At 47.2% G+C, this 26,364-nt stretch overlaps 2 protein-coding genes across 2 annotated transcripts in view; one reads left to right on the top strand and one right to left on the bottom strand.

The window, feature by feature from the left end:
- The window catches only part of DTL (denticleless E3 ubiquitin protein ligase homolog), a 63,937-nt gene extending 44,637 nt beyond the window's left edge, over positions 1-19,300 (bottom strand). Inside the window, exons 1-6 of the mRNA XM_073628410.1 lie at positions 19,143-19,300; positions 4,624-4,746; positions 3,006-3,104; positions 2,278-2,339; positions 716-836; positions 328-393 (exon numbers count right to left, since the gene is read on the bottom strand). Coding sequence (XP_073484511.1) covers positions 328-393; positions 716-836; positions 2,278-2,339; positions 3,006-3,104; positions 4,624-4,746; positions 19,143-19,191 — 520 coding nt within the window. The 5' untranslated portion in view covers positions 19,192-19,300. The remainder of the gene's footprint in view (positions 1-327; positions 394-715; positions 837-2,277; positions 2,340-3,005; positions 3,105-4,623; positions 4,747-19,142) is intronic.
- Positions 19,301-19,395: 95 nt separating this feature from the next.
- The window catches only part of INTS7 (integrator complex subunit 7), a 133,566-nt gene continuing 126,597 nt past the window's right edge, over positions 19,396-26,364 (top strand). Inside the window, exon 1 of the mRNA XM_073628411.1 lies at positions 19,396-19,636. Within this exon, the coding sequence (XP_073484512.1) occupies positions 19,537-19,636 (100 nt within the window). The 5' untranslated portion in view covers positions 19,396-19,536. The remainder of the gene's footprint in view (positions 19,637-26,364) is intronic.

Consider the following 26,364-nt stretch of genomic DNA (forward strand, 5'->3'; position numbering starts at 1 on the left):
GAACAAAAGAATTTGTAAAGTTTTTTTTTTTTTTTTATTGACCACACAAGTAGTAAACCTGTACTCTGTCTCATCTGGGACGCGACACCAAAATACAAAAAGAATACTCAACGACAAAATGTAACCCTTCCCTACTCCCATTAAAAATGTAGTGCTACCATGCTCCATTCGGAAACCTTCTGATCATATAACTCATTGATCATTTGTCTCAACACATTAAAATGAAATACAACTGCCTGTGTCAACTTGCTTTAAAACCTGTACTAAATAATCCTGTCTTCTGCACAGACTCACACTAAAAGCACATGTTTGAAGCAGCACAATTACCTTTCTTGCTGCATCGGGTATCCCAGACCATGACATTTCCATCCCGACCTCCAGTACTGAACACAGCTGTGTAGAAGAAAAAAAAATAGAAAGTTTTAATCAAAACCAATTTCTGAAAAAAAAAAAAAAAAAAAAAAAAAACACACACCACACCACACACACACAAAAAATAAAATGCAACACATTTTTTGCAGATTAAAGGAAGCTTGTCATGAAAGAAATATAGAGGCTGTCATTGCTTTACAGCAGCTTTACTCAGATAAGTCTCCAACGAAAAAAAAAAAAAGCCTATTATTACACTGGTATCAGCACCATAGCCCAGACTCAAAAAGAATACAAGGCGTTCAGAGGATCATCAAGTCATATACATAAAGAAGTCATAAAATACCTTTTTCAAACTTGGAGAAAGAAACCGACTTGAGGCTGCACTGGTGGCCTCTAAATTCACCAATCAGCTCTCCAGCCTTAACGTCATACAGCTTAGCTGTCTGGTCTCCTGAAGCTGTAACCTGCATTAAACAAGCATATTGTTATCAATAAAATGTAAGCCCTATCAATGTGAAGCCATTATACCTCATTTTTGTTTTAGATCCTGTACTGGTTTAACAGGCCCTAATACCCTATGTGATTAAAACCATAGGAGACAATACAGGATAAATTCTCCTTTGTACAAAAAATGCTGCCCTGGAAGACGATTCGAGAAATATATATTATATAAAATGCACATCTTTTTGCAGGTAAAACAAACAAACAATGTGCATTACTTGTATTAGGAGCCTGTAAAGCATTGTACCAGCGATCAGCAGATTAACAATGCCATGCAGGTCTCCTCCATACTGTCAGTGTATCTGCTCCCCGTACAGGTAAGGAGATACTCACTGACAAAGACACAATGAACTACCACAGCGCCATGGTAGTTCATTGAGAACTTTAAGTGGATAGCTGACTGTCGGGTCTTGTAGCTCATTCATACAAATTCAGAGCTTTGTGTATGAATGGCGTGCCTGTGTGGGCGGAGGGGTGGGGTACAGCTCCTGCAGCACTGGGAACAGTTACATGTTCCACCCAAGATTCTGTATGTTATTACTGCAGGCCTTAGAATACTGTACTTTAACATTTGTCCCTGCCCTCAGTCTAGGTTCACACTGCTGTGATGCAATATTGATCCAACTTTCAGGGCAATTATGTAGTGCTACTTGGATAAGGTTATTATACTCTATGGGGCCAAAAATTGCACCAAAGTAGTACAGGAACCTTTTCCAAAATCACTTTGTGCTGAGTCGCACTGACTTGAACAGACAAAACAATGCGATTTACCTTGTCATGCGGTTCCTTGCGACTCAAGTCACATTGGAACTCAGTGTGAACCAGGACTCAAGGAGTTTAGGTTTTAAGGTCACAATCTCAAATGGATACATAAAACCACTACAGCACTTCTGTATGGGCAATCATTGCAGAGCTGTAAGGTAGTATGAATGAGCTACAGGCGTGCCGAGGAGCACGCTCGCAGTTCATTCAAACTACAAGCACGACTGGTGCTCCGCCTGGCGATACTTGTTAACTCATTCACAAGAAACTGAATGAATTTTGCAGCAGGGTGGGGGAGAGGAACCTCCGCTTGCTGTCACAGGGAGAAGGTGATCTTATCCTTTAAATACCCATCTAACTAGAACTTGTAGAATGGCAGTGGCAGCCCCTGAATCTTGATCATGGCAGTTTTACTTCATACACGGCCTAAAACTCAAGTTTAGATGGATTACACAAAAGATAAGAATCATTACCACCCTATTGCTTCAATCGTGTTCAGCTACAAACTAAACACAATTTACAACATAATCACTGTACTGATGAAGCTTACAACAGAAAGAAGCCACATCGATTCATTGGAGCCATATTAAATAGTTGTTTGCTCTCACCTCCTGGGTTAGTGGGAAGATCATGATTGCTTACCAATTTGTGCTCCCCTGGGACCCAGGCAAGGTCAAATACTGCATTAGAGTGTGCTTGCCAATCTATAAAAAATAAATAAAAAAAATTACATCAGAAAAGCAGTATAGCTACAGAAATGTATTGTCTTGGGAAAAATACCCCAAGGAGTACACTTTGGACAACTGTACCTTCATACAATTGCCTACAACAAGCCCCCTCCTCCAAATGCTGCCCACTAGGTGAAATCCCTATATGGAGACACAGTCCAGCAATTTTCACTATGTGGCTCATCTTGGAGCCACATAGCCTTTCTGCCAAAAATGGGAACGTCATACTAATGGTAGACTCAATTGATCGGTTTGTTGGGGAGGTTTGCCTTCACTTCCAAGCAAGAAATCCCTTCAGACAAGTGCCACTGGAACAGGCGCCCCAGTTAGATGTTCCCCCACATGTCGCAACTTTAAATTTCCCATCACCACTGCACCTGAGACAATGGTCTCCAATAAGAAAGGAAGGTGAATCTTCCCAGCTTTGACACAGAGAACAATAAACCTAACAGTTTTGCAGTCTGTAGTGGATTGCTTCATTCAGCTTTATTTTAAGCATCAGCAGACAGCTCCTATCTTATTCTGCCAAATAGAAATTGAAATATCTAAATATTTTTACATTAATGATTATGGTGGTAATAAAGCATGCATACCATTTTACAAACAAAGATGAATAAAAAGGCCACAGATAGAAAAGCTTACCTTTCAGGATTTGTCTCTCTGTGTTCTGACATTCTGTGTCGTACAACTTGACTATGCCTTCCTCATTGGCCACTGCAAGCACGTGCGGTAAATCCGCAGCTGAAAAAGGCACCAGCACATCATTCGAGTTAGTATTCAAGAAAGGGCAGAGATTGTACTTGTCCCAGAGGTAACAAGAGGTCTGGGCTTTGGCTCGCCACAGGGTCCTACAGGATAGACGCTTCTTTGAGGCAAGGCGATGAATATGTACAGTTAGAAACACTAATAACTTAATGCTTTATGTTACAGCGAGTATGGCTATAGCACATCAAAGTCAAATGCCTTTTCAAAATTTCCTAGGGGAAAATTCATAAAAAGGAGATTAATGTCAGATGGTGAGGTGGTGTCAACCACCAATATAAACCAGGGAACAAAACACTACATTATGCTAAAACAATACTGTCCATAGGTAAACATTCAGCTGGTGGGGCATTCATGTAGAGGTCTAAAGCAGCAAACCCGTAAGCTTTTGAAGAGGATTATTTGCATAGGTTTCCCAAACAGCACTTTTAAATTTTAGTGAAGACAATGCAGTTACACCCCACGTGCTGACCATGAACACCAACCATGTACTGATGAAGACCACTAATGGGTAGGGTAGAATAAAGACTTTAAAGACATGTCCGCTGACACCCACCGCCACCCGATCTGATCCTGCCCGCAAAATCCAGATGGATGGTGGTCCTATTTTCGATCCGTTTGGCGCGGGGGTCAGCAACCTGTAGATCGCAAACTACCAGTAGATCACGAACAGGTGACTGGTAGATTGCGGTCTGGGCTTGCTGACCTGCCATTCCAGACCACCAAACAGAGTGTAATGCAGAGGGACTACTTGTAAAGTTGGAGCTGTAGTAGGGTGGAAGAGCGGCATAAGCAGATGCCTCCTCTGTAGTGTTGGCTTCCATTCCATACTGAGTTATACCAACTGCACGCAGCCTCTTATCCCAGCTAGTGGTCTCCACAGTGGTGCCAGCAGGAAAGAGGAGATCTTCAGGTCTCCATAGTTGAGACGTGTTTTTGTCACCACTGCCCCAACTCAGCCCCCTTTAGCTGTAGTGGCCAGGGGTGTACACATATCACAGCCGCAGCAGGAGTTATGTGCCCTGTCATGGTTGGTGGGTGTAGCACATGTCCAGCATGACCCATTCAAGTGAATGAGGCCACTCTGCAAGTGCCCTGCAACCTTGTGCAGTACAGCAAACAAGGGGTTAAAGCGGGCAGCGTTGTGCTGCTTTCTCACCACCTGCTTTAACCTTTTGGACCCCGCAAAAGGACGCAGTTGTGGAGCACATGCAGAGTGGTTGGCCCCATTTAATTGAATTGGTCGTGATTGGCAGCCATGTACACTCTGCACAGGGGAGCGGTCAGGACTTGTCACTTACCTGCTCAGTGGGGATCAGCGGAGCATTCTCCCGCTGAGCAAGCAGAATCCCCAAGATGGAGGCACCCATGTGAAAGTGGCCTTACACTGCTACATAGGCGTGAAGATAACATGGACTGCGATAGGGTGCATTCACCAATCAATAGGAGTGGAAAAGGAAACTGCTCTATTGCAAGCTGTATTCAAGACAAGTCTCACCTGTACTGAACGAGCAGCCAAATGGTGGTACTGGCATCCCAACCTGACCATAAGAAGTATGTTCATCCTGTCTGACACACTGGAAGCCTGGTAGCAAATTCTGGAGAGGGTACTTCTGTGACGCTACAACAAAAGAAAACAATAGTAAAGAAAAAGCACCAGCAGCTATCCAAACAAATAGAAATCAAACACGGTTACATCAGTCCTGATTTAGAACGCTGGAAAAAATAAGAAATTTACACTACCAGAGGCAGCCAGTTGCCAGCTGACATTTTTCTACGGTGGAATAGATGAAGAAAAGAAAGAAACAGATCTGCTTCAAGAAGGGCACCGCTGGTCAAAGGCCAACGGGTGAAGACAAATGCTATGCTGCAGCTGGACAGCAAGAAACCATCTAGACCAGTCATTCTCAACCAGGGTTCCACCAGAGTATGCTAGTGATTCTTTGAGCTGTGGCTGTTTGACCTCTCATCTGATGGCCAATGCCACTTAGCAAAGCCAGTCAATAATGATCTTGCTAGCTGTCTGATAGGGTGGCATCCTAACCACCACTGGGGGAGGGGCAAGTCTTCCCACTGACCAGTTATGCAAGAGGCATTTCCCCCACTGACACCCAATGAATTTTTGAAGGCATTCCCTTAAAAATGAATTTATAAAAAAGGGGTCCGCAGGGGTAAAAAGGTTCAGAAAGGCTGATCTAGATTCCAGGAAAAGGTGGTGAGAGGGGTTCTTCAGTAACCTCCTTAGTGTTTACTGTAGGAGGGGGGAACCAATCATCTCATATGTTGCTGTCCTGGAAGATGACTATGGAAAGAATGAACTGAACTGGCTTGTAGGCAAGTTGCCTAGTGTGTTCATTTTAGCCAGACTAGTGTGGCTGCCCAGGTTAAAGCAGAGCTCCACCCAATAGGAGAACCTCCGCTTGTTCACATCCCAGACGCCCCCCTCCTCCACTGCCACATTTGGCACTTTGACAGTTAACCACTCCCACTTTTGGGCAAGATTGGCCTACGGCGATCTATGACATATCCGGCCCATCCTCCTTGCCCCCGCTGCCTTCTAGGACCTGGCGGGACCATTCAGAAAGTGCAGCACGACTGGCATGTGCAGTAGGAAACTGGCTGTGAAGCCTGAAGGCTTCACTGCCAGTTTGCCTTACCTACAATGCCAGCCCTGCAGCTGAAGCTGATGGACGAATCTGCTTGGGGTGCCGACATTGAAGGATCCCTGGACAGGTAAGTGTCCTTATGTTTAAAGTCAGCAGCTACAGTATTTGTAGCTGCTAACAATTCTTTAATTTTTTTCCCCAGATGGAGCTCTGCTTTAAGGGGGAAGGGGTTTATGCTGCTTAGCATTTCCGGCTCACATTTGCAGGCTTTTTGGGGTCCAGCCTCTTGTCCTGTGACATATAAAAGGCGGAGGTTCAGGTCTCAAAGCGCGGGGCTGCGGGCTAAAGAACAAGAACCTTGCGGGTAATGCTTAGACTGTTAGTCTACAAAGCACCAGCCTCAAAAAAACATCCTAGCCATGCCAGCTATGGACTTCACCAATAAAGACTTTACTTACCCAGGTACTCTGGGGCAGCTGCTGTTAGTAAAAGGAAATTTTACCATGCCGAACTTTCAGTTAAAGTTGTTATACTGCACAAAGCTTGGTCTGAAGTTACGCAAGGGGTGCATGTGGTCGATAAAAGGGATGTGTCTACAACCGCACACAAATGGTTCTGGTAACATCACACCAAGAGGTTACACAGCAACCAGTGTTTGGCGTGGTACCCGGTAAGGTGACAGGTTCTATGGTAGCAAGAGGGTTCAGTGTTACGGCTCCCTCCCTAGCAGTCCACTCTGTCTCCATCGGTCCCCCGGAGCAGATTAGCGTTACAAAGATTTATGGCCTGATCACTAGGAACCAAGAGTTAAATAGAACACGTATGAGGTCCGTGCTGTGTGCTTGGTGAGACCCCATTCTGGTTCTGGGAGTGAGGTAGCAGAGGAACGCTGACTGGTGGAGTGAGCATAGGCTCTGAATGTTCCTAATGCAACACAAGCACGTGTTCAAGTGTGTAGGACATGGGACGCTATCTTTTGGGGGAACTCCGCATACACTACACACAAGTGGCTCATCTCCGAGTTGGGGGACTGCCTTAATGTTTGACTTTTACATGACCGCTAACCCCTTGCCTGGTCCTGGCATTGATGAGTACGCCTTGGGACAAGGTGTAACCCCTGTGCTATAATTAATGACTGTTCGTCGCCCAAAAGAACCCACCCTGGGGTAGGCCTCCTGTGTGAACCACACTTGGAGCCCAACATATGAGAGGAGATGTAATTTGCTTATTGTAATACAAGTCCTACCCTTAACCCTAATAAATACATACCATCAGTCTTGAACGAAGAAAAAAAACCAAAAAAAAAAAACCAAAAAAAAACCAAACGTTGACTGGGGAGTCGGTTGGCTGCTGGTTTTCCAGCATGCTCATCCCACAGAAGCCGAGTGGACAGCTTCTGGCACACAGGCCGAAGCGGCCGATGCCACCTGGCATTTGGCCAATGTGTACTAGGCTTTACAGGCTGCTTACCTAAAAAGGTCTGAAGAGCATTATATGAAGTGCAAGAAAAACTATTCCTCTAGCCAAGGTTCGAAAAGTGCAGCATGGACCCGAAAAAAAAAAAAAAAAAAAAAAGGAAGTACCTGATTGATCACTACAGGCAACAAGTCCTATCAAAGATCTTAACTACAAGGGCCCATTGTGTTTATAGGATTTCAAACAGGTCTAACCGCATAAAATGCCAAAACAGACATCTGCCTCTTGGCCAATTAGAAATACTCTTCCACCCCCTACTTGTCAAAAAGTTGTTTGGGATTTCAGTCGGCAGCAACTTTATCAATATTCAAGAAATGGAGGCCACACCAAAATAGAACGTCTAATTTTACCTCTGGCAACAGACTAAAGCTAGTCATAGACAGAGAATGGTTGGACATGCTGATAAAGTTTGACCTTCTTCCCTCAAATTTAACACCAGGATATTACTCAATGCAAGTAAAAAAAATAAGCAAAGGGTTATAAAAATTAGCGGTTTAATAGTACAAGTCCTGCTTCTGGAGAACAGTTCTAACTTGTGCCAGCTTTTCTATCCTTATTCAGATTCTGCTCATTTCCTCTTGAAGATGTATCCCTACTGTCACATGACCGTAAAAATAACACTAAACAAAAAAAACAAAAACCCGACAAGCCCTTCCATAATTGCACGCAGTCAGTTTCTTCAAACAGCACAGCCCAAAAACACTTCCATAAATATTTATAAAGTCCTCAGCATCTACTTCCTTGATGAGGGCAGACATGTTTGTTCACCATGATCCTTCTGGAAATGTGAAAATTCTCCCCTGCAGTGGGGCTGTCCCCACATTGTTAAAGTTCACTGCCACTGTGGGACCCGCAACCACCCACACAGAGAAATGCGGGACCCACAGGAGGGTGCCATTAATAGTAATGGCACGCTGCGCGCAGTGAAAAATCACAACTGTACTAGGAACTGAGGTTCCTGTGCGGGCTGCGATTTCAAAAATAGTGCAGGGACTTCTTTTCTGCGTGTCTTGGGGCATGGCATCCCATTCAAATAAATGGGCTCTTGTGGCCACACAGCTGTGAACCTAGCCTGAGTGTTAACTGCTTGTTTAATCTAGGGGAGAGTAAAAACTATTCACCTAATCCTCTGCAACCTCAGCAGATGGAGCTTGCCTATACTCCAGCAGTGGACAGTCCCTTGGCATCATCTATGGACCCTGCATCAGTCACGATGACGTCACAACCTTAGACAGCAAGAGCATAGTGTATTATATGGTTTGGGGACGGACTAACGGCATGGACAAGCAGAGGATCAGGTTAATAAATCTTTTCTATTTCCCCTAGAGCTAAACGAGCAGCTAACCCTTGCAGCGCAAGCGCAGCCTCTCTGCAAAAGAGAATGTTGATGTTTCCGAGTCGGGTTTTAAAGTAGTAAAGCCAGCGGATCAGCAAAAGTGACTAATATTTTCAATACGTGAGACATAACACCAGCCCACTAAAACATGTACACACGTTTTACAAATTTCTGAAGCAGGCAAATTTCAACCCATCTATGGCCGGCTTAAAGTGGTTCTAAAGGCTTTTTACCTCCATGGATGAAGTAAAAAAAAAAAAATAAATAAAAACCTGTGTGTAGCACCCCCCCGCCCCCCATCCTTACCTGAGCTCCCTCTGATCCAGCGATGTTTACGATAGCCTTAGCTGTCCCGGGACTCTCCCCTCCTCATTGGCTGAGACAGCAGTGGGAGCCAATGAGGAAAGAGTGTAGGGGGGGCTGGGGATGCAACCAAGCCGTGGCTCTGGATCTCTTATGCGTGCATAGAGCAGCAACTCAGGAGCGAGCAGGCAGTGGTGCTCCCAGGGCAAGCGGCTTTCTCTGGGGGCACTGCTCGAGAGGGAAGAGCCAGGAGCGCTGGCAGGGGACCCCAAAAGAAGAGGATCGGAGTTTCTCTGTACAAAACCACTGCACAGGAGCAGGTAAGAATAACGTTTGATATTTAAAGGAAAAAAATAAACAAAGCGTTAATACCACTTTCACATTTTTCCAGAGAGGTTTCTGTTGCTCCTCCATCAGAGAAGAGGCACCCTAAGAAAGGAAGTGTGTTACAGATGGATCACAGAGTTAAAACAAAAAAAAAAACAAAAAAAAAAAAAAAAAAAAAAAAAGGGGGGAGCACACAACTTACCTAAAAAAACTGGTGAGAGGACAGCGTGAGTAAATCAGCACTGTTGGGGACTGACAAGGGGGAGACTGCCACATGTAGCCAGTCTCACTGAAGACAGCGGTGTGCTCAAGTCTTCACCCTTCCCTGAAAAATCTCAAGACACACAGCCGGGCGGGCTGGCGAAGAGAGAGAGACACACAGCCGGGCGGGCTGGCGAAGAGAGAGAGACACACAGCCGGGCGGGCTGGCGAAGAGAGAGAGACACACAGCCGGGCGGGCTGGCGAAGAGAGAGAGACACACAGCCGGGCGGGCTGGCGAAGAGAGAGAGACACACAGCCGGGCGGGCTGGCGAAGAGAGAGAGACACACAGCCGGGCGGGCTGGCAAAGAGAGAGAGACACACAGCCGGGCGGGCTGGCAAAGAGAGAGAGACACACAGCCGGGCGGGCTGGCAAAGAGAGAGAGAGAGACACAGCCAGGCGGGCTGGCAAAGAGAGAGAGAGAGACACACAGCCGGGCGGGCTGGCAAAGAGAGAGAGAGAGAGACACACAGCCGGGCGGGCTGGCAAAGAGAGAGAGAGAGACACACAGCCGGGCGGGCTGGCAAAGAGAGAGAGAGAGACACACAGCCGGGCGGGCTGGCAAAGAGAGAGAGAGAGACACACAGCCGGGCGGGCTGGCAAAGAGAGAGAGACACACACAGCCGGGCGGGCTGGCAAAGAGAGAGAGAGACACACAGCCGGGCGGGCTGGCGAAGAGAGAGACACACACAGCCGGGCGGGCTGGCGAAGAGAGAGACACACACAGCCGGGCGGGCTGGCGAAGAGAGAGACACACACAGCCGGGCGGGCTGGCGAAGAGAGAGACACACACAGCCGGGCGGGCTGGCGAAGAGAGAGACACACACAGCCGGGCGGGCTGGCGAAGAGAGAGACACACACAGCCGGGCGGGCTGGCGAAGAGAGAGACACACACAGCCGGGCGGGCTGGCGAAGAGAGAGACACACACAGCCGGGCGGGCTGGCGAAGAGAGAGACACACACAGCCGGGCGGGCTGGCGAAGAGAGAGACACACACAGCCGGGCGGGCTGGCGAAGAGAGAGACACACACAGCCGGGCGGGCTGGCGAAGAGAGAGACACACACAGCCGGGCGGGCGAAGAGAGAGACACACACAGCCGGGCGGGCTGGCGAAGAGAGAGACACACACAGCCGGGCGGGCTGGCGAAGAGAGAGACACACAGCCGGGCGGGCGGGCGAAGAGAGAGACACACAGCCGGGCGGGCGGGCGAAGAGAGAGACACACAGCCGGGCGGGCGGGCGAAGAGAGAGAGACACAGCCGGGCGGGCTGGCGAAGAGAGAGAGACACAGCCGGGCGGGCTGGCGAAGAGAGAGAGACACACAGCCGGGCGGGCTGGCGAAGAGAGAGACACACAGCCGGGCGGGCTGGCGAAGAGAGAGACACACAGCCGGGCGGGCTGGCGAAGAGAGAGACACACACAGCCGGGCGGGCTGGCGAAGAGAGACACACAGCCGGGCGGGCTGGCGAAGAGAGAGCTGCAGCCAGGTAAATTGGAAGTGCCTGAAGAGATGGTGCTGGGAGCATTGGCCACAGAAGAGAAGTGACAAGCTGTTTCACTACAATTTTGCTAAACAAAGGGCTCCGAGTTCCTGTCTGTAAAGGTCTATAGCTACAATCGGACTGGGGGCCTGTCAGATTATCTTACAGTGTTCAGCTGGAGCAAACAAGCATGTGCAGAATGCAAGTGAATGAGACTGTATATAGGAAGATGTCCCTAAAGTTGTTTAAGTCAAGTGGGCATCCCATAACCTCCCATCCCTATCCATGTTGTTAACCCTCTAAAACAAAAACAAAGTCACGGACTGTGCTCCGACTCTGGGTGCTTGTGAAAACCCTAGTTAGACTTACCGGTAACGGTATTTCTACGAGTCTTTCAGGACAGCACCTGGAGAGAGCGCAGCTCCACCCACTTTCCCAGGAAACACTGCAGTCAGTTTCTTTAAAGACCGGACACTTCCACCATGGCCTCAGTTGTTCATAGAGTACCTCCAGCCATGCTGAAATTAGATAAGCAGAACACAGCAATAACACATCTTACAACCTCAAAACTTAGGGCGGGTCATCGGCGCTGTCCTGAAAGACTCGTAGAAATACCGTTACCGGTAAGTCTAACTAGGGTTTTCTCCCTTCGTCTTTCAGGACAGCACCTGGAGATGATAAAAGAGTACTTACTCTAGGGTGGGACCACCGCCTGCAGGACCTTCCTGCCAAACGACTGTTCCGCTGCTGATAGCAAGTCCAACCTGTAGTGGCGGGTGAAGGTGGAGAAACTTGTCCACGTGGCCGCTTTACAGATCCGACCCGGGGAAGCCCCTGCCCTCTCCGCCCAGGACGTTGCTACTGCCCTTGTTGAATGGGCTACTACCCCCTTAGGGGGCTCTGCTCCTGAAGCTTTATAAGCTTCGCTGATGGCCATTCTGAGCCATCTACCTATGGTGCTTTTGGATGCTCTATACCCCTTCCGTGGACCAGAGAAGAGAACAAAGAGCGAATCTGATCTTCTAAAATCTTTCGTTATCTCTATATAATGTAATAAACACCTTCTCACGTCCAGGGAATGGAAAGACCTCTCCTTAGCACTGGACGGGTTAGGACAAAAGGTAGGGAGAATTATCTCTTGTTCCCTATGAAATGCTGATGCCACCTTTGGCAAGAAACCCGGGTCAGTTTTTAGCACTACCCGGTCTGGAAAAATATAACAAAAGGGTTCTCTTATGGAAAGAGCTTGTAACTCGCTTACTCTCCTAGCTGAAGTTACTGCTACTAACAGGACTATTTTTAACGACCATAGCCTGATTGACGCTTCCTCTGGAGGTTCAAACGGCCCTTTGATTAGACCCCGCAGAACCACAGACAGGTCCCATCTAGGAAAAAACTTAAAAGGTATTGGCCTAGCTCTGGCCAATGCCTTGAAAAACCTAATAATAAGCGGCTCCCTTGATAACTGCCTCTCAAGAAAAACCGATAATGCAGCTACCTGCACTTTTAGGGTGCTAGCTGCCAACCCCATCTCCATTCCCTCATGGAGAAACTCTAGCACTGAAGCGATTTCCTGTGGCGAAAGTATCCTAATCGCACACCAGCTATTAAATCGTTTCCACGTTTTGAAGTAGATGGCCCTGGTAACCTCTTTACGACTGTTCAGCAGGGTAGAGACCAGTTTATCTGAAAGGCCCTTATTTTTTAACATCTGCTCCTCAGTAACCAACCTGTCAACCTGAGATGCTGGGTATTTGGGTGATGAAGGGGGCCCTGCGTTAGGAGGTCCTTCCGAAGCGGAAGCTCCCAATAAGGTTCCACCGCCATCCCCTGTATTGTTGCGAACCAAGCCCGTTTGGGCCAGAAAGGAGCCACCAGAATCATCGTCGTGTTCTCTTTCTGTAGCTTTCTTAAGACCAAGGGGATCATCTGAAAGGGGGGAAAGGCGTAGCACAACTGGAATTTCCATGGCTGCGCTAATGCATCCAATCCCTCTGCCTGATCCTGCCTGTTCAGTGAGAAGAAGGCCTCTACTTTTGCATTCTTTTGGGATGCGAAAAGATCTATTTGGGGCATTCCCCATCTTTCTGTTAGTTGTTGAAAAGTCTCTACATTTAGACTCCATTCTGCTTCCAGTACTCTTTCTCTGCTCAGAAAGTCTGCCATAAGGTTTAAATCTCCCTTCAGATGTATCGCTGTTATGGAGTTTAGCCTGTCTTCTGCCCAGGCTAGAATCTGGAGTGCCAAGGATAGCAGAGCCCTGCTCCTTGTTCCTCCCTGCCTTGATATATAGGCCACCGCTGTGGCATTGTCCGATAGGACCTGAACATGATGGCCCCGGACTGTTCTTTCGAAGGCCCATAGACCCAAGAGAATAGCCCTCAGCTCTCTCCAATTGGAGGACTTTCTGGCTTCCCAGTCTGTCCAACTCCCCTGAGCCATCTGCTCGTCCAGGTGGGCGCCCCAACCCCAGGAACTTGCGTCTGTTGTTAATCTTTTCTGCAAAGGAAAACTCCAGAGCAGACCCCTGTTCAGGTTTGAGTGATTTCTCCACCACCAAAGCTTCCTCTGAACCCGCGCAGGTATCCTTATTAATTTTTCTAGGGACTCTCCATAGGACCAACTCGTTAAAATTGTCTGCTGGAGCTCCCTTCCATGTAGACGTGCCCACTGCACCGCTGGAATAGTCGCAGTGAGTAGCCCTAAGACCGACATAGCTGCTCTTATGGAGATTGGCATATTTGTCTGCGTCTTCTTCACTGCCTCCTGAAGCTTCTCCCTCTTCCCTTCGGGGAGAAAAATTTTCTCCTGGATGGAATCTATCGTGTAACCCAAGAATAGTATGGTCTGAGATGGAATCAAGTTTGATTTCTCCTCGTTGATTATCCATCCTAGACCTACCAGGTGTCTCATTGTCTTTTCCAGATCTCTCACTAACAGGTCCCTTGTTTTGGCAAAAATTAGTAGATCGTCCAGATAGGGCAGGACTGATACCCCCTCTACTCTGAGTGGGGCCAAGGCCTCCGCCAGGACTTTTGTAAAAATCCTCGGAGAAGATGACAGCCCGAAAGGGAGAGCTCTGAACTGGAGATGAAGGGTAGATTCCCCCAGTTTTATCGCAAACCTTAGGTGTTTCTGAGATGTTGACGCTACTGGTACATGCAAGTATGCATCTCTCAGGTCTATGGAAGCCATAAAACATCCCGGGGTCAGGAGATTCTTTACTGAGAATATTGTGTCCATCCTGAACTTCTTGTACCTGATAGCCTTGTTTAGAATCTTCAGGTTCAGGATGAGCCTGAATTTTCCCGACGGTTTCTTCACAAGAAATATGTGTGAATAGCACCCCTGTTCTAATTCCCCAGGGGGTACGTTCACTATCACTTTTTGTAGCATCAAGTCCTTCAGGATAGCTGTCATTGCTAGTGACTTTTCTGAGTCTCGGGGAGCCTGGGTTATGTAAAAACGCACAGGAGGAGGTTGAGAAAATTCCAGCCTGTAACCCTCCAAGATGGTCCTGAGGATAAACTGGCTGCTTGTTATAGTCTTCCACTGTAAAAAGAAGGTCTGTAACCTTGCTCCCACAGTTGGCTGACCGTCACTGGGTTTTTGGGCTTGTGGTTGGGGGGCGAAAAAGTACTCCTGACTTACCCCTCCCTCTTTGAGACTTCCAAGGCCTTTTGTAGCCTGCCTCTTTGGTATCTGGGGTCTTTCGAAAAGCACGAAAATTTCTGTTGCCTTGCGGAAGTACCTTCTTCTTTATAGGGAAAGCCTTCTTTTTGTCAGCTGTTCTGTCAAGAATAGCTTCCAGCCCAGGGCCAAACACTAGATCACCTTCAAAGGGTAAACCGCATAATTTTGTCTTTGAAGCAGTATCCCCTGTCCATGTCTTGACCCATAACGCCCTGCGAGCTGAGTTTATCAGAGCTGTGGATCTGGCTGACATCCTGATTGACTCCGCTGAGGCATCTGCTATATACCCTACCGCCCTTGATAACACCGGTAGCGTATCTAGCAGATCCTTACGAGGCGTCCCTGCCTCAATGTGGATCTTCAGCTGCTCCAGCCAGTGTTCCAGATTTCTGGCTACCACAGTTGAGGCCATGGCAGGCTTCAAATTTGCTAAAGAAGAATCCCATGCCTTCCTTAATAGGGAGTCTGCCTTTTTGTCCATGGTATCTTTAAGGATACCCATGTCCTCAAAGGCCAGGTCAGTATTCCTAGATACCTGGGAAAAGGCTGCGTCTAGTCTTGGCTTTTTATTCCAAATATGCGAGCTATCCTCATCAAACGGAAACCTTCGCTTGAGGGATTTAGAAAAGAAGGGGGCTCTCTCTGGATCCTTCCACTCCCTTTTAATGGTCTCTGATAGGAATTTATGTACAGGAAAAACCCTGTGTTTTTCCTCCCCGAGGCCTTGGAACATCTTATCGTGTAGGGATAGCTGAGCCTTATCCTCTGTGATGTTAAGGGTAGTATGAATTGTTCTTAGTAAATCATCTACCTCCTCAAGGGATAACTTGTACCTAGAAGAAGGAGAAGAAGCTTCATTTACTTCTTCTGCTTCCTCCTCCGAATTTAGTAAAATGTTACTTTCCTCCTCCTCTGAGTCGCTGCCCCCTCTGGATGCTGAAACAGAGGATTGAGAATGTGGCACCACACTGCTATGCGCCGTTGGACGCCTATCTAGGTAGGACCTGAAGGACTCAAAGGTGTCTGCCAGTTCCTTCCTGAAAGAGCTTAGCAATTCGCTTTGTTGAGCTGCAGGACTAGCAGGAGCTGTCTCCTCCTTAACTATGTCCGTAATGCAAGATTTGCATAATACTTTGGGCCAGGAATCCCTCAGTAACCCCTTACAAGAGGGACACTTCCTTTTAACAATAGGGGAGACATGCTTGGTCTTCTCCTTAGCCTTCTGCAATATCCCAAGGGAAAAAAGACAATAGCTGAACCATATTTCACAAACAACAGTTTACATGCTGTATAAGGAACACAGAAAAAAACACCACCAAGGAAGTTAACCCTTTAACACCTATGATCTGTTCCACAGCCGGTGAATCACCCCACAGATCCACCTTAAAACATAATTAATCACTTATCCCTCCTTTAGTACTCAGGACCAAGTGATCTGCAGGCTCCCCACTTTTTTTTTTTTTTTTTTTTAGGGAAGGGATAATAACTAAACATTATAAATGCCCATAGAGTAAAAGACAGAGACCAGTATCCCTGCTTACCTGAGCCTGGCTGATTGTTGTGGCTCCTGCTCCTGCCACCGCCGTCTGATCGTCCTCCATTATTGACAGGACACACAGCGGCGTTTGTGCTCTTTTATTTGATTTTCCCGGGCCGCTCACCGCTGTGAGGGCCGGAAATGAAATCAGCCATGGAGACCGCCCCCCCCTCCTGCGTTCCAGCGGCCGGAACCGGAAGCCGCGTCGCGCCGCTCGAGGCCCCGCCCCCGGTCGGAAATGACACGCTTGCCATCCGAACCCGGAAGGCGTGCGGCCCGTGGAATAGACGCCGCTCTACTCCACAGCCCTGCCACCGGTCTGTAGGAGCGGGACCCTCGCAGCCTGGCTCTCGCCGAGCATGAAGAGGAGGAGGCACCGGAGAATCCCCCACACGTCAGGGAGGATGCTGGGCTGTCTTTGGAAAAGAAGAAAAACGATCCGGTATGCCCTAACCTTCACCACCTGGAGAAAGCGCAGCACACCCCTGGTTCCCTGCAGCGCTTCCACCATGGCGGAGGAAACACTACAACTGAGGCCATGGTGGAAGTGTCCGGTCTTTAAAGAAACTGACTGCAGTGTTTCCTGGGAAAGTGGGTGGAGCTGCGCTCTCTCCAGGTGCTGTCCTGAAAGACGAAGGGAGAAAATTCGGTATGCCTTGTTGTGCAGGAAAGGGGGATCAAAGTTCATCCGCAGCTCCTGTGAAGGTGCGCTACAGATGCATAAGAGACGACTGTAAGCAGTTGCGAGAGAGAACCGAACATACACCAGAACACATGTAGGTGCTATACATAATCCATGGCCGCCTAATGCAACTCAATGGGTTGCTGTACCTGGTCGCAGCGGGTAGCAGGCTCTGCATGTGTCAGCTCTGTCAGCTCCAGTTTTTAAGATTTTATTGTTTTAATAAACTTATACCTTTTGGATTTACGCTATGAGGCTCCTTTTTTCTCATCACATATGGATATATTCCGGTGGAGACCACTAAGGGGACAACAGTGACATACGGGGAAAGGAGACCAGGAAATCACAAAGAGGAACACCGATCGATAAGGAACATCGCTACTGGATTCACATTCACATGCCTATTACCCCTGCAGGGGTTGGGCGCTCTGGTGAGTGAGGGCACAAGTGGGGGTACAATAGAAGACGGATAGCACCAGTCACAGCAGTAATCAAGACCTTTATGGGATTATTTGGATGCACACACCGTTATTTTATCGCAGACTTTTTCACATTCATAGGACAATTTTTATTGGATTATTTGGATGCACACAGATTTTTTCTATGGAAATTTTTTTTTTCTTCATATTTAAACATTTTTTGTTTTTCATTTCACATACTTTTTTTTATAATTTTTGGGATTTTTTGCCATTACTAGAGGATAAATAGATGTCATTTTGATATACGGTGTCACACTGTTTTGAACATTTATTATTTGGACTTTCACAGTGGATGCAATGTTTAATTTTCACTATTTTTTGTGGTGTTTTGCATGATTATAGCTTATGTGGCACACACATTCCATAGGTTCCAGCACCTTTATAGGATTTCTATTTATTTTGTTGACGCACCTTCATGTACACACACCTTTTACTTTTAGTATATACAGATTTTTTTGAACAGCGCCAAAGGCTCTGCATTATGTATGGCTGTGTTCATGAAGACAAAAAAATGTTAAAAATGCAACCGTCACTTTAAGGATTGGTAATTTACATTATATTCATTGGTTTTCGGATTGCGATACACTAAAATTCCTTGTAAAAGACATTCCATACAGTATGTATACAATGATCACACACATCTATATAAGACAGGGCACTTAAAATATAACTAAAGGCAAAATATTTTTTCAGTTTTGGATCGAGTAGAGATGGATTAGTGTGTTTGTCAGTGCCCCCATTTGGGAGATTCACCTCTCTATTTGTCCTGTTTACCATTATCATTGGAAGAAAAAAAAAAAAACAAACAATAAAACAAAAATATTTTTTGGTTGTACCCAGAAAAGTAAGATTCTGTCAGTTTTGTCGGTGGACCTGAACGGGCGCTCCATGCTTGTCTATGGAACGACGGATATCAGCGGTGACATGTCTGCTGACATCCGTCCCGGATGAAAACGGACATGCTGTCCCATCTCTCCATAGAAACCAGTGGCGCTCGACAAGCCCCGCCCCTCAGTGAGCAGAGAGGGACCTGTCATCCGCCAGCTCAGCGGAGATCAACTGAGAAATCTCCCACTGAGCCGGCGGACCGAGGCGGACTACGAGAATGAGGCCTTAAAAAGGAGGTCCAGAATCCTTCAGAAAAGTACATACTGTAGCTGCTGACTTAATATTAGGACACTTACCTTTCCCTGGATCCAGCGATGTCGGCACCCCAGCTGATTTTTACATTGGTAACCAGCAATGAGGCCTTGCAGCGTCACAGCCGATTCCCTAGTGTGCATGTGCAAATCGCAGTTTCTGAATGGCCCAGCGGGGGGAAGGAAGAGGGGAGCCAAACTTCCACAAGTTCTGACCGCAGTAAGGTCTCTTGGAAGTGGGGACGGGTACATGTCAAAAACAGGTACTGCCCCCCAAAAGTGGCACCAGAGGGGAAGGAGGAGGCAAATAAGTGGAGCTTCCACTGTTGGGGCGGAACTTCACTTTAATTTGCAGGGATTTCCTATCACTTCCTGTTTGGCTATGGAACAGGAAGTGAAGGGAAATTTCTATAATGGGACACAGATGACTGAAAAAATTCTGACAGCGGATAGAACCCTCCTTTGCTCTATCCAAAATGGAAAAAAAAAACAGTTTTGCCTATAGTTCTGCTTGGAGGTGTTATTTTGATTACATGTTGCACACAGCAACCAACCAATCGCTTCCTCACTTATTTCTGCAGATCGGAATTATTTATGAAAAAAGGATTCTAATTGGTTGCTCTGGGACACAACATGTGATCTTACTATCTCTTGGCAGCTGTTTTAGTCTCCCACGTTCATTCATAAGGGGACTTACCGCGGTCCGTCCAGAGGGCCCGGTGCTGCAGACTCATGAAGAGAGACATGATCGGTGAACGGACGATAGATAAGATCCGGTACAGTCCGCTCCTCTCCTCTCTCACAATGATCTCCCGCGAAACAAGGCCGACCTGCAGATAATTCTCCCGCGAAATGCCAGCCGCGTCGCACATTGGTCAGCGCCTCCTCCAACCACAGCTCACCTACACGAAAGCGAGCGCCAAAACCGTGCTAGCCAATCACAAGTTGCTCCCAGGACTGCAGGGAGCAGCGGCCCGCATGGAGCATGCGCTTTGATACTGTCATGGCGGCTTCCATGTTAATCCGTACAGCCAATCTACATTGAATTGTGTGGGGAGAGCCGGGGAGAGCCCGGGAGGGATAGAACAGCCATGGCGACCGCCGGGGTTGGAAGCAGGTCGTTTCTGGCTGATGCCGGTCATGGGGAGCAGGAGCTGGACGCCAACTCCGCCCTGATGGAGCTGGATAAAGGTAGAGGAGAGTATGAGGCCTGGTCTATGGATGGAGGAGAGAGAGCAACACAGACAGTCCTCACTTCATACATAGAGAGCAACACAGACAGTCCTCACTTCATACATAGAGAGCAACACAGACAGTCCTCACTTCATACAGAGAGAGAGAGAGATCAACACAGACAGTCCTCACTTCATACATAGAGAGCAACACAGACAGTCCTCACTTCATACATAGAGAGCAACACAGACAGTCCTCACTTCATACATAGAGAGCAACACAGACAGTCCTCACTTCATACAGAGAGAGCAACACAGACAGTCCTCACTTCATACAGAGAGAGCAACACAGACAGTCCTCACTTCATACAGAGAGAGAGAGATCAACACAGACAGTCCTCACTTCATACAGAGAGAGCAACACAGACAGTCCTCACTTCATAGAGAGAGAGCAACACAGACAGTCCTCACTTCATACAGAGAGAGAGAGAGCAACACAGACAGTCCTCACTTCATACAGAGAGAGAGATCAACACAGACAGTCCTCACTTCATACAGAGAGAGCAACACAGACAGTCCTGACTTCATACAGGGGGAGAGAGCAACACAGACAGTCCTCACTTCATACAGAGAGAGAGATCAACACAGACAGTCCTCACTTCATACAGAGAGAGCAACACAGACAGTCCTCACTTCATACATAGAGAGAGAGAGAGCAACACAGACAGTCCTCACTTCATACAGAGAGAGAGATCAACACAGACAGTCCTCACTTCATACAGAGAGAGCAACACAGACAGTCCTCACTTCATACAGAGAGAGAGAGATCAACACAGACAGTCCTCACTTCATACAGAGAGAGAGAGAGAGAGAGAGCAACACAGACAGTCCTCACTTCATACAGAGAGAGAGAGAGCAACACAGACAGTCCTCACTTCATACAGAGAGAGAGAGAGATCAACACAGACAGTCCTCACTTCATACATAGAGAGCAACACAGACAGTCCTCACTTCATAGAGAGAGAGCAACACAGACAGTCCTGACTTCATACAGAGAGAGAGAGCAACACAGACAGTCCTCACTTCATACATAGAGAGCAACACAGACAGTCCTCACTTCATACAGAGAGAGAGAGAGCAACACAGACAGTCCTCACTTCATACAGAGAGAGAGAGAGCAACACAGACAGTCCTCACTTCATACAGAGAGAGAGAGAGATCAACACAGACAGTCCTCACTTCATACAGAGAGATCAACACAGACAGTCCTCACTTCATACATAGAGAGCAACACAGACAGTCCTCACTTCATACATAGAGAGCAACACAGACAGTCCTCACTTCATACATAGAGAGCAACACAGACAGTCCTCACTTCATACAGAGAGAGCAACACAGACAGTCCTCACTTCATACAGAGAGAGCAACACAGACAGTCCTCACTTCATACAGAGAGAGCAACACAGACAGTCCTCACTTCATACAGAGAGAGCAACACAGACAGTCCTCACTTCATACATAGAGAGCAACACAGACAGTCCTCACTTCATACATAGAGAGCAACACAGACAGTCCTGACTTCATACAGAGAGAGAGAGAGATCAACACAGACAGTCCTGACTTCATACAGAGAGAGCAACACAGACAGTCCTCACTTCATACAGAGAGAGAGAGAGATCAACACAGACAGTCCTCACTTCATACATAGAGAGCAACACAGACAGTCCTCACTTCATACATAGAGAGCAACACAGACAGTCCTCACTTCATACAGAGAGAGAGAGAGATCAACACAGACAGTCCTCACTTCATACAGAGAGAGCAACACAGACAGTCCTCACTTCATACAGAGAGAGCAACACAGACAGTCCTCACTTCATACAGAGAGAGCAACACAGACAGTCCTCACTTCATACAGAGAGAGAGAGAGATCAACACAGACAGTCCTCACTTCATACATAGAGAGCAACACAGACAGTCCTCACTTCATACATAGAGAGCAACACAGACAGTCCTCACTTCATACAGAGAGAGCAACACAGACAGTCCTCACTTCATACAGAGAGAGCAACACAGACAGTCCTCACTTCATACAGAGAGAGCAACACAGACAGTCCTCACTTCATACAGAGAGAGCAACACAGACAGTCCTCACTTCATACAGAGAGAGCAACACAGACAGTCCTCACTTCATACAGAGAGAGCAACACAGACAGTCCTCACTTCATACAGAGAGAGAGAGAGATCAACACAGACAGTCCTCACTTCATACATAGAGAGCAACACAGACAGTCCTCACTTCATACATAGAGAGCAACACAGACAGTCCTCACTTCATACATAGAGAGCAACACAGACAGTCCTCACTTCATACATAGAGAGCAACACAGACAGTCCTCACTTCATACAGAGAGAGCAACACAGACAGTCCTCACTTCATACAGAGAGAGCAACACAGACAGTCCTCACTTCATACAGAGAGAGCAACACAGACAGTCCTCACTTCATACAGAGAGAGCAACACAGACAGTCCTCACTTCATACATAGAGAGCAACACAGACAGTCCTCACTTCATACAGAGAGAGCAACACAGACAGTCCTCACTTCATACATAGAGAGCAACACAGACAGTCCTCACTTCATACAGAGAGAGAGAGAGATCAACACAGACAGTCCTCACTTCATACATAGAGAGCAACACAGACAGTCCTCACTTCATACATAGAGAGCAACACAGACAGTCCTCACTTCATACAGAGAGAGCAACACAGACAGTCCTCACTTCATACATAGAGAGCAACACAGACAGTCCTCACTTCATACATAGAGAGCAACACAGACAGTCCTCACTTCATACAGAGAGAGCAACACAGACAGTCCTCACTTCATACAGAGAGAGAGAGATCAACACAGACAGTCCTCACTTCATACAGAGAGAGAGAGAGCAACACAGACAGTCCTCACTTCATACATAGAGAGCAACACAGACAGTCCTCACTTCATACAGAGAGAGAGAGAGAGAGAGCAACACAGACAGTCCTCACTTCATAGAGAGAGAGCAACACAGACAGTCCTGACTTCATACAGAGAGAGAGAGCAACACAGACAGTCCTCACTTCATACAGAGAGAGCAACACAGACAGTCCTCACTTCATACAGAGAGAGCAACACAGACAGTCCTCACTTCATACAGAGAGAGAGAGAGAGAGAGCAACACAGACAGTCCTCACTTCATACAGAGAGAGAGAGAGAGAGAGCAACACAGACAGTCCTCACTTCATACAGAGAGAGAGAGAGCAACACAGACAGTCCTGACTTCATACAGAGAGAGAGAGCAACACAGACAGTCCTCACTTCATACAGAGAGAGCAACACAGACAGTCCTCACTTCATACATAGAGAGCGAGATCAACACAGACAGTCCTCACTTCATACAGAGAGAGCAACACAGACAGTCCTCACTTCATACAGAGAGAGCAACACAGACAGTCCTCACTTCATACATAGAGAGCAACACAGACAGTCCTCACTTCATACAGAGAGAGAGCAACACAGACAGTCCTCACTTCATACATAGAGAGCAACACAGACAGTCCTCACTTCATACAGAGAGAGAGAGAGATCAACACAGACAGTCCTCACTTCATACATAGAGAGCAACACAGACAGTCCTCACTTCATACATAGAGAGCAACACAGACAGTCCTCACTTCATACATAGAGAGCAACACAGACAGTCCTCACTTCATACATAGAGAGCAACACAGACAGTCCTCACTTCATACAGAGAGAGCAACACAGACAGTCCTCACTTCATACAGAGAGAGCAACACAGACAGTCCTCACTTCATACAGAGAGAGCAACACAGACAGTCCTCACTTCATACAGAGAGAGAGAGCAACACAGACAGTCCTCACTTCATACAGAGAGAGAGAGAGAGAGAGAGCAACACAGACAGTCCTCACTTCATACAGAGAGAGAGAGAGCAACACAGACAGTCCTGACTTCATACAGAGAGAGAGAGCAACACAGACAGTCCTCACTTCATACAGAGAGAGCAACACAGACAGTCCTCACTTCATACATAGAGAGAGAGAGCAACACAGACAGTCCTCACTTCATACAGAGAGAGCAACACAGACAGTCCTCACTTCATACAGAGAGAGCAACACAGACAGTCCTCACTTCATACATAGAGAGCAACACAGACAGTCCTCACTTCATACAGAGAGAGAGCAACACAGACAGTCCTCACTTCATACAGGGGGAGAGAGAGAGAGCAACACAGACAGTCCTCACTTCATACAGAGAGAGAGAGAGAGCAACACAGACAGTCCTCACTTCATACAGAGAGAGAGAGAGCAACACAGACAGTCCTCACTTCATACAGAGAGAGCAACACAGACAGTCCTCACTTCATACAGAGAGAGAGAGAGCAACACAGACAGTCCTCACTTCATACAGAGAGAGAGAGAGAGCAACACAGACAGTCCTCACTTCATACAGAGAGAGAGAGAGAGCGCAACACAGACAGTCCTCACTTCATACAGAGAGAGAGAGAGCAACACAGACAGTCCTCACTTCATACAGAGAGAGCAACACAGACAGTCCTCACTTCATACAGAGAGAGAGAGAGAGCAACACAGACAGTCCTCACTTCATACATAGAGAGCAACACAGACAGTCCTCACTTCATACAGAGAGAGAGAGAGCAACACAGACAGTCCTCACTTCATACAGAGAGAGCAACACAGACAGTCCTCACTTCATACAGAGAGAGCAACACAGACAGTCCTCACTTCATACAGAGAGAGCAACACAGACAGTCCTCACTTCATACATAGAGAGCAACACAGACAGTCCTCACTTCATACAGAGAGAGAGAGAGCAACACAGACAGTCCTCACTTCATACAGAGAGAGCAACACAGACAGTCCTCACTTCATACAGAGAGAGCAACACAGACAGTCCTCACTTCATACAGAGAGAGCAACACAGACAGTCCTGACTTCATACAGAGAGAGCAACACAGACAGTCCTGACTTCATACAGAGAGAGCAACACAGACAGTCCTGACTTCATACAGAGAGAGCAACACAGACAGTCCTGACTTCATACAGAGAGAGAGAGAGCAACACAGACAGTCCTCACTTCATACAGAGAGAGAGAGAGAGAGAGCAACACAGACAGTCCTCACTTCATACAGAGAGAGAGAGAGAGCAACACAGACAGTCCTGACTTCATACATAGAGAGCAACACAGACAGTCCTCACTTCATAGAGAGAGAGAGCAACACAGACAGTCCTCACTTCATAGAGAGAGAGAGCAACACACAGTCCTCACTTCATAGAGAGAGAGAGCAACACAGACAGTCCTGACTTCATACAGAGAGAGAGAGCAACACAGACAGTCCTGACTTCATACAGAGAGAGCAACACAGACAGTCCTCACTTCATACAGAGAGAGAGAGCAACACAGACAGTCCTGACTTCATACAGGGGGAGAGAGCAACACAGACAGTCCTGACTTCCTACAGGAGAGAGAGAGTTGTGACTTCCTACAGGAGAGAGAGAGTTGTGACTTCCTACAGGGAGAGAGAGAGAGTTGTGACTTCCTACAGGGAGAGAGAGAGAGTTGTGACTTCCTACAGGGAGAGAGAGAGAGTTGTGACTTCCTACAGGGAGAGAGAGAGAGTTGTGACTTCCTACAGGGAGAGAGAGAGAGTTGTGACTTCCTACAGGGAGAGAGAGTTGTGACTTCCTACAGGGAGAGAGAGAGTTGTGACTTCCTACAGGGAGAGAGAGAGTTGTGACTTCCTACAGGGAGAGAGAGAGTTGTGACTTCCTACAGGGAGAGAGAGAGAGTTGTGACTTCCTACAGGGAGAGAGAGAGAGTTGTGACTTCCTACAGGGAGAGAGAGAGAGTTGTGACTTCCTACAGGGAGAGAGAGAGAGTTGTGACTTCCTACAGGGAGAGAGAGAGAGTCGTGACTTCCTACAGGGAGAGAGAGAGAGTCGTGACTTCCTACAGGGAGAGAGAGAGAGTCGTGACTTCCTACAGGGAGAGAGAGAGAGTCGTGACTTCCTACAGGGAGAGAGAGAGAGTCGTGACTTCCTACAGGGAGAGAGAGAGAGTTGTGACTTCCTACAGGGAGAGAGAGAGTTGTGACTTCCTACAGGGAGAGAGAGAGTCGTGACTTCCTACAGGGAGAGAGAGAGTCGTGACTTCCTACAGGGAGAGAGATCGGGAAATAAAGTTGAAAGAGAAACCGGAGCAAGGACCTCTCCAATCGGGTCCCGCCTCTTTCATGAAAAAGAGAAGGACTATTACGGTACCATAAAGAAAGAACTTTGTTTAAAAATGTATAAATTTATTTCAAAAGTAGTAAAAAGGTCCTACAAGGGACATATATTGTACATGTTCGTGATTTAACACACATAGACAATAATAATTGTTTACAGCATTGTTGATACTACGTTGGTACAGCCAATGTCCATAACAGTACATGGACAGAGGTTAAATAGTATGATACTTGCAGACGTGGCCTCTACGGTTTCGCGGTCACAGCCGCTTCTTCAGGAGGCGTCTGATAGTATGGTCTATGAAGATGAAAAGCAGAATAGTATCAACATAACAAACTGAATAACATGATTAACATTGCAAAAAAGTACACAAATAGTATTGGAGAACATATTTGAGGTTTGGAAGTTGCACTCACCAGACTATAACCTATGACGGTTCTCTG

This window comes from Aquarana catesbeiana, linkage group LG04 (assembly GCF_042186555.1).
Source record: "Aquarana catesbeiana isolate 2022-GZ linkage group LG04, ASM4218655v1, whole genome shotgun sequence".
NCBI lineage: Eukaryota > Metazoa > Chordata > Amphibia > Anura > Ranidae > Aquarana > Aquarana catesbeiana.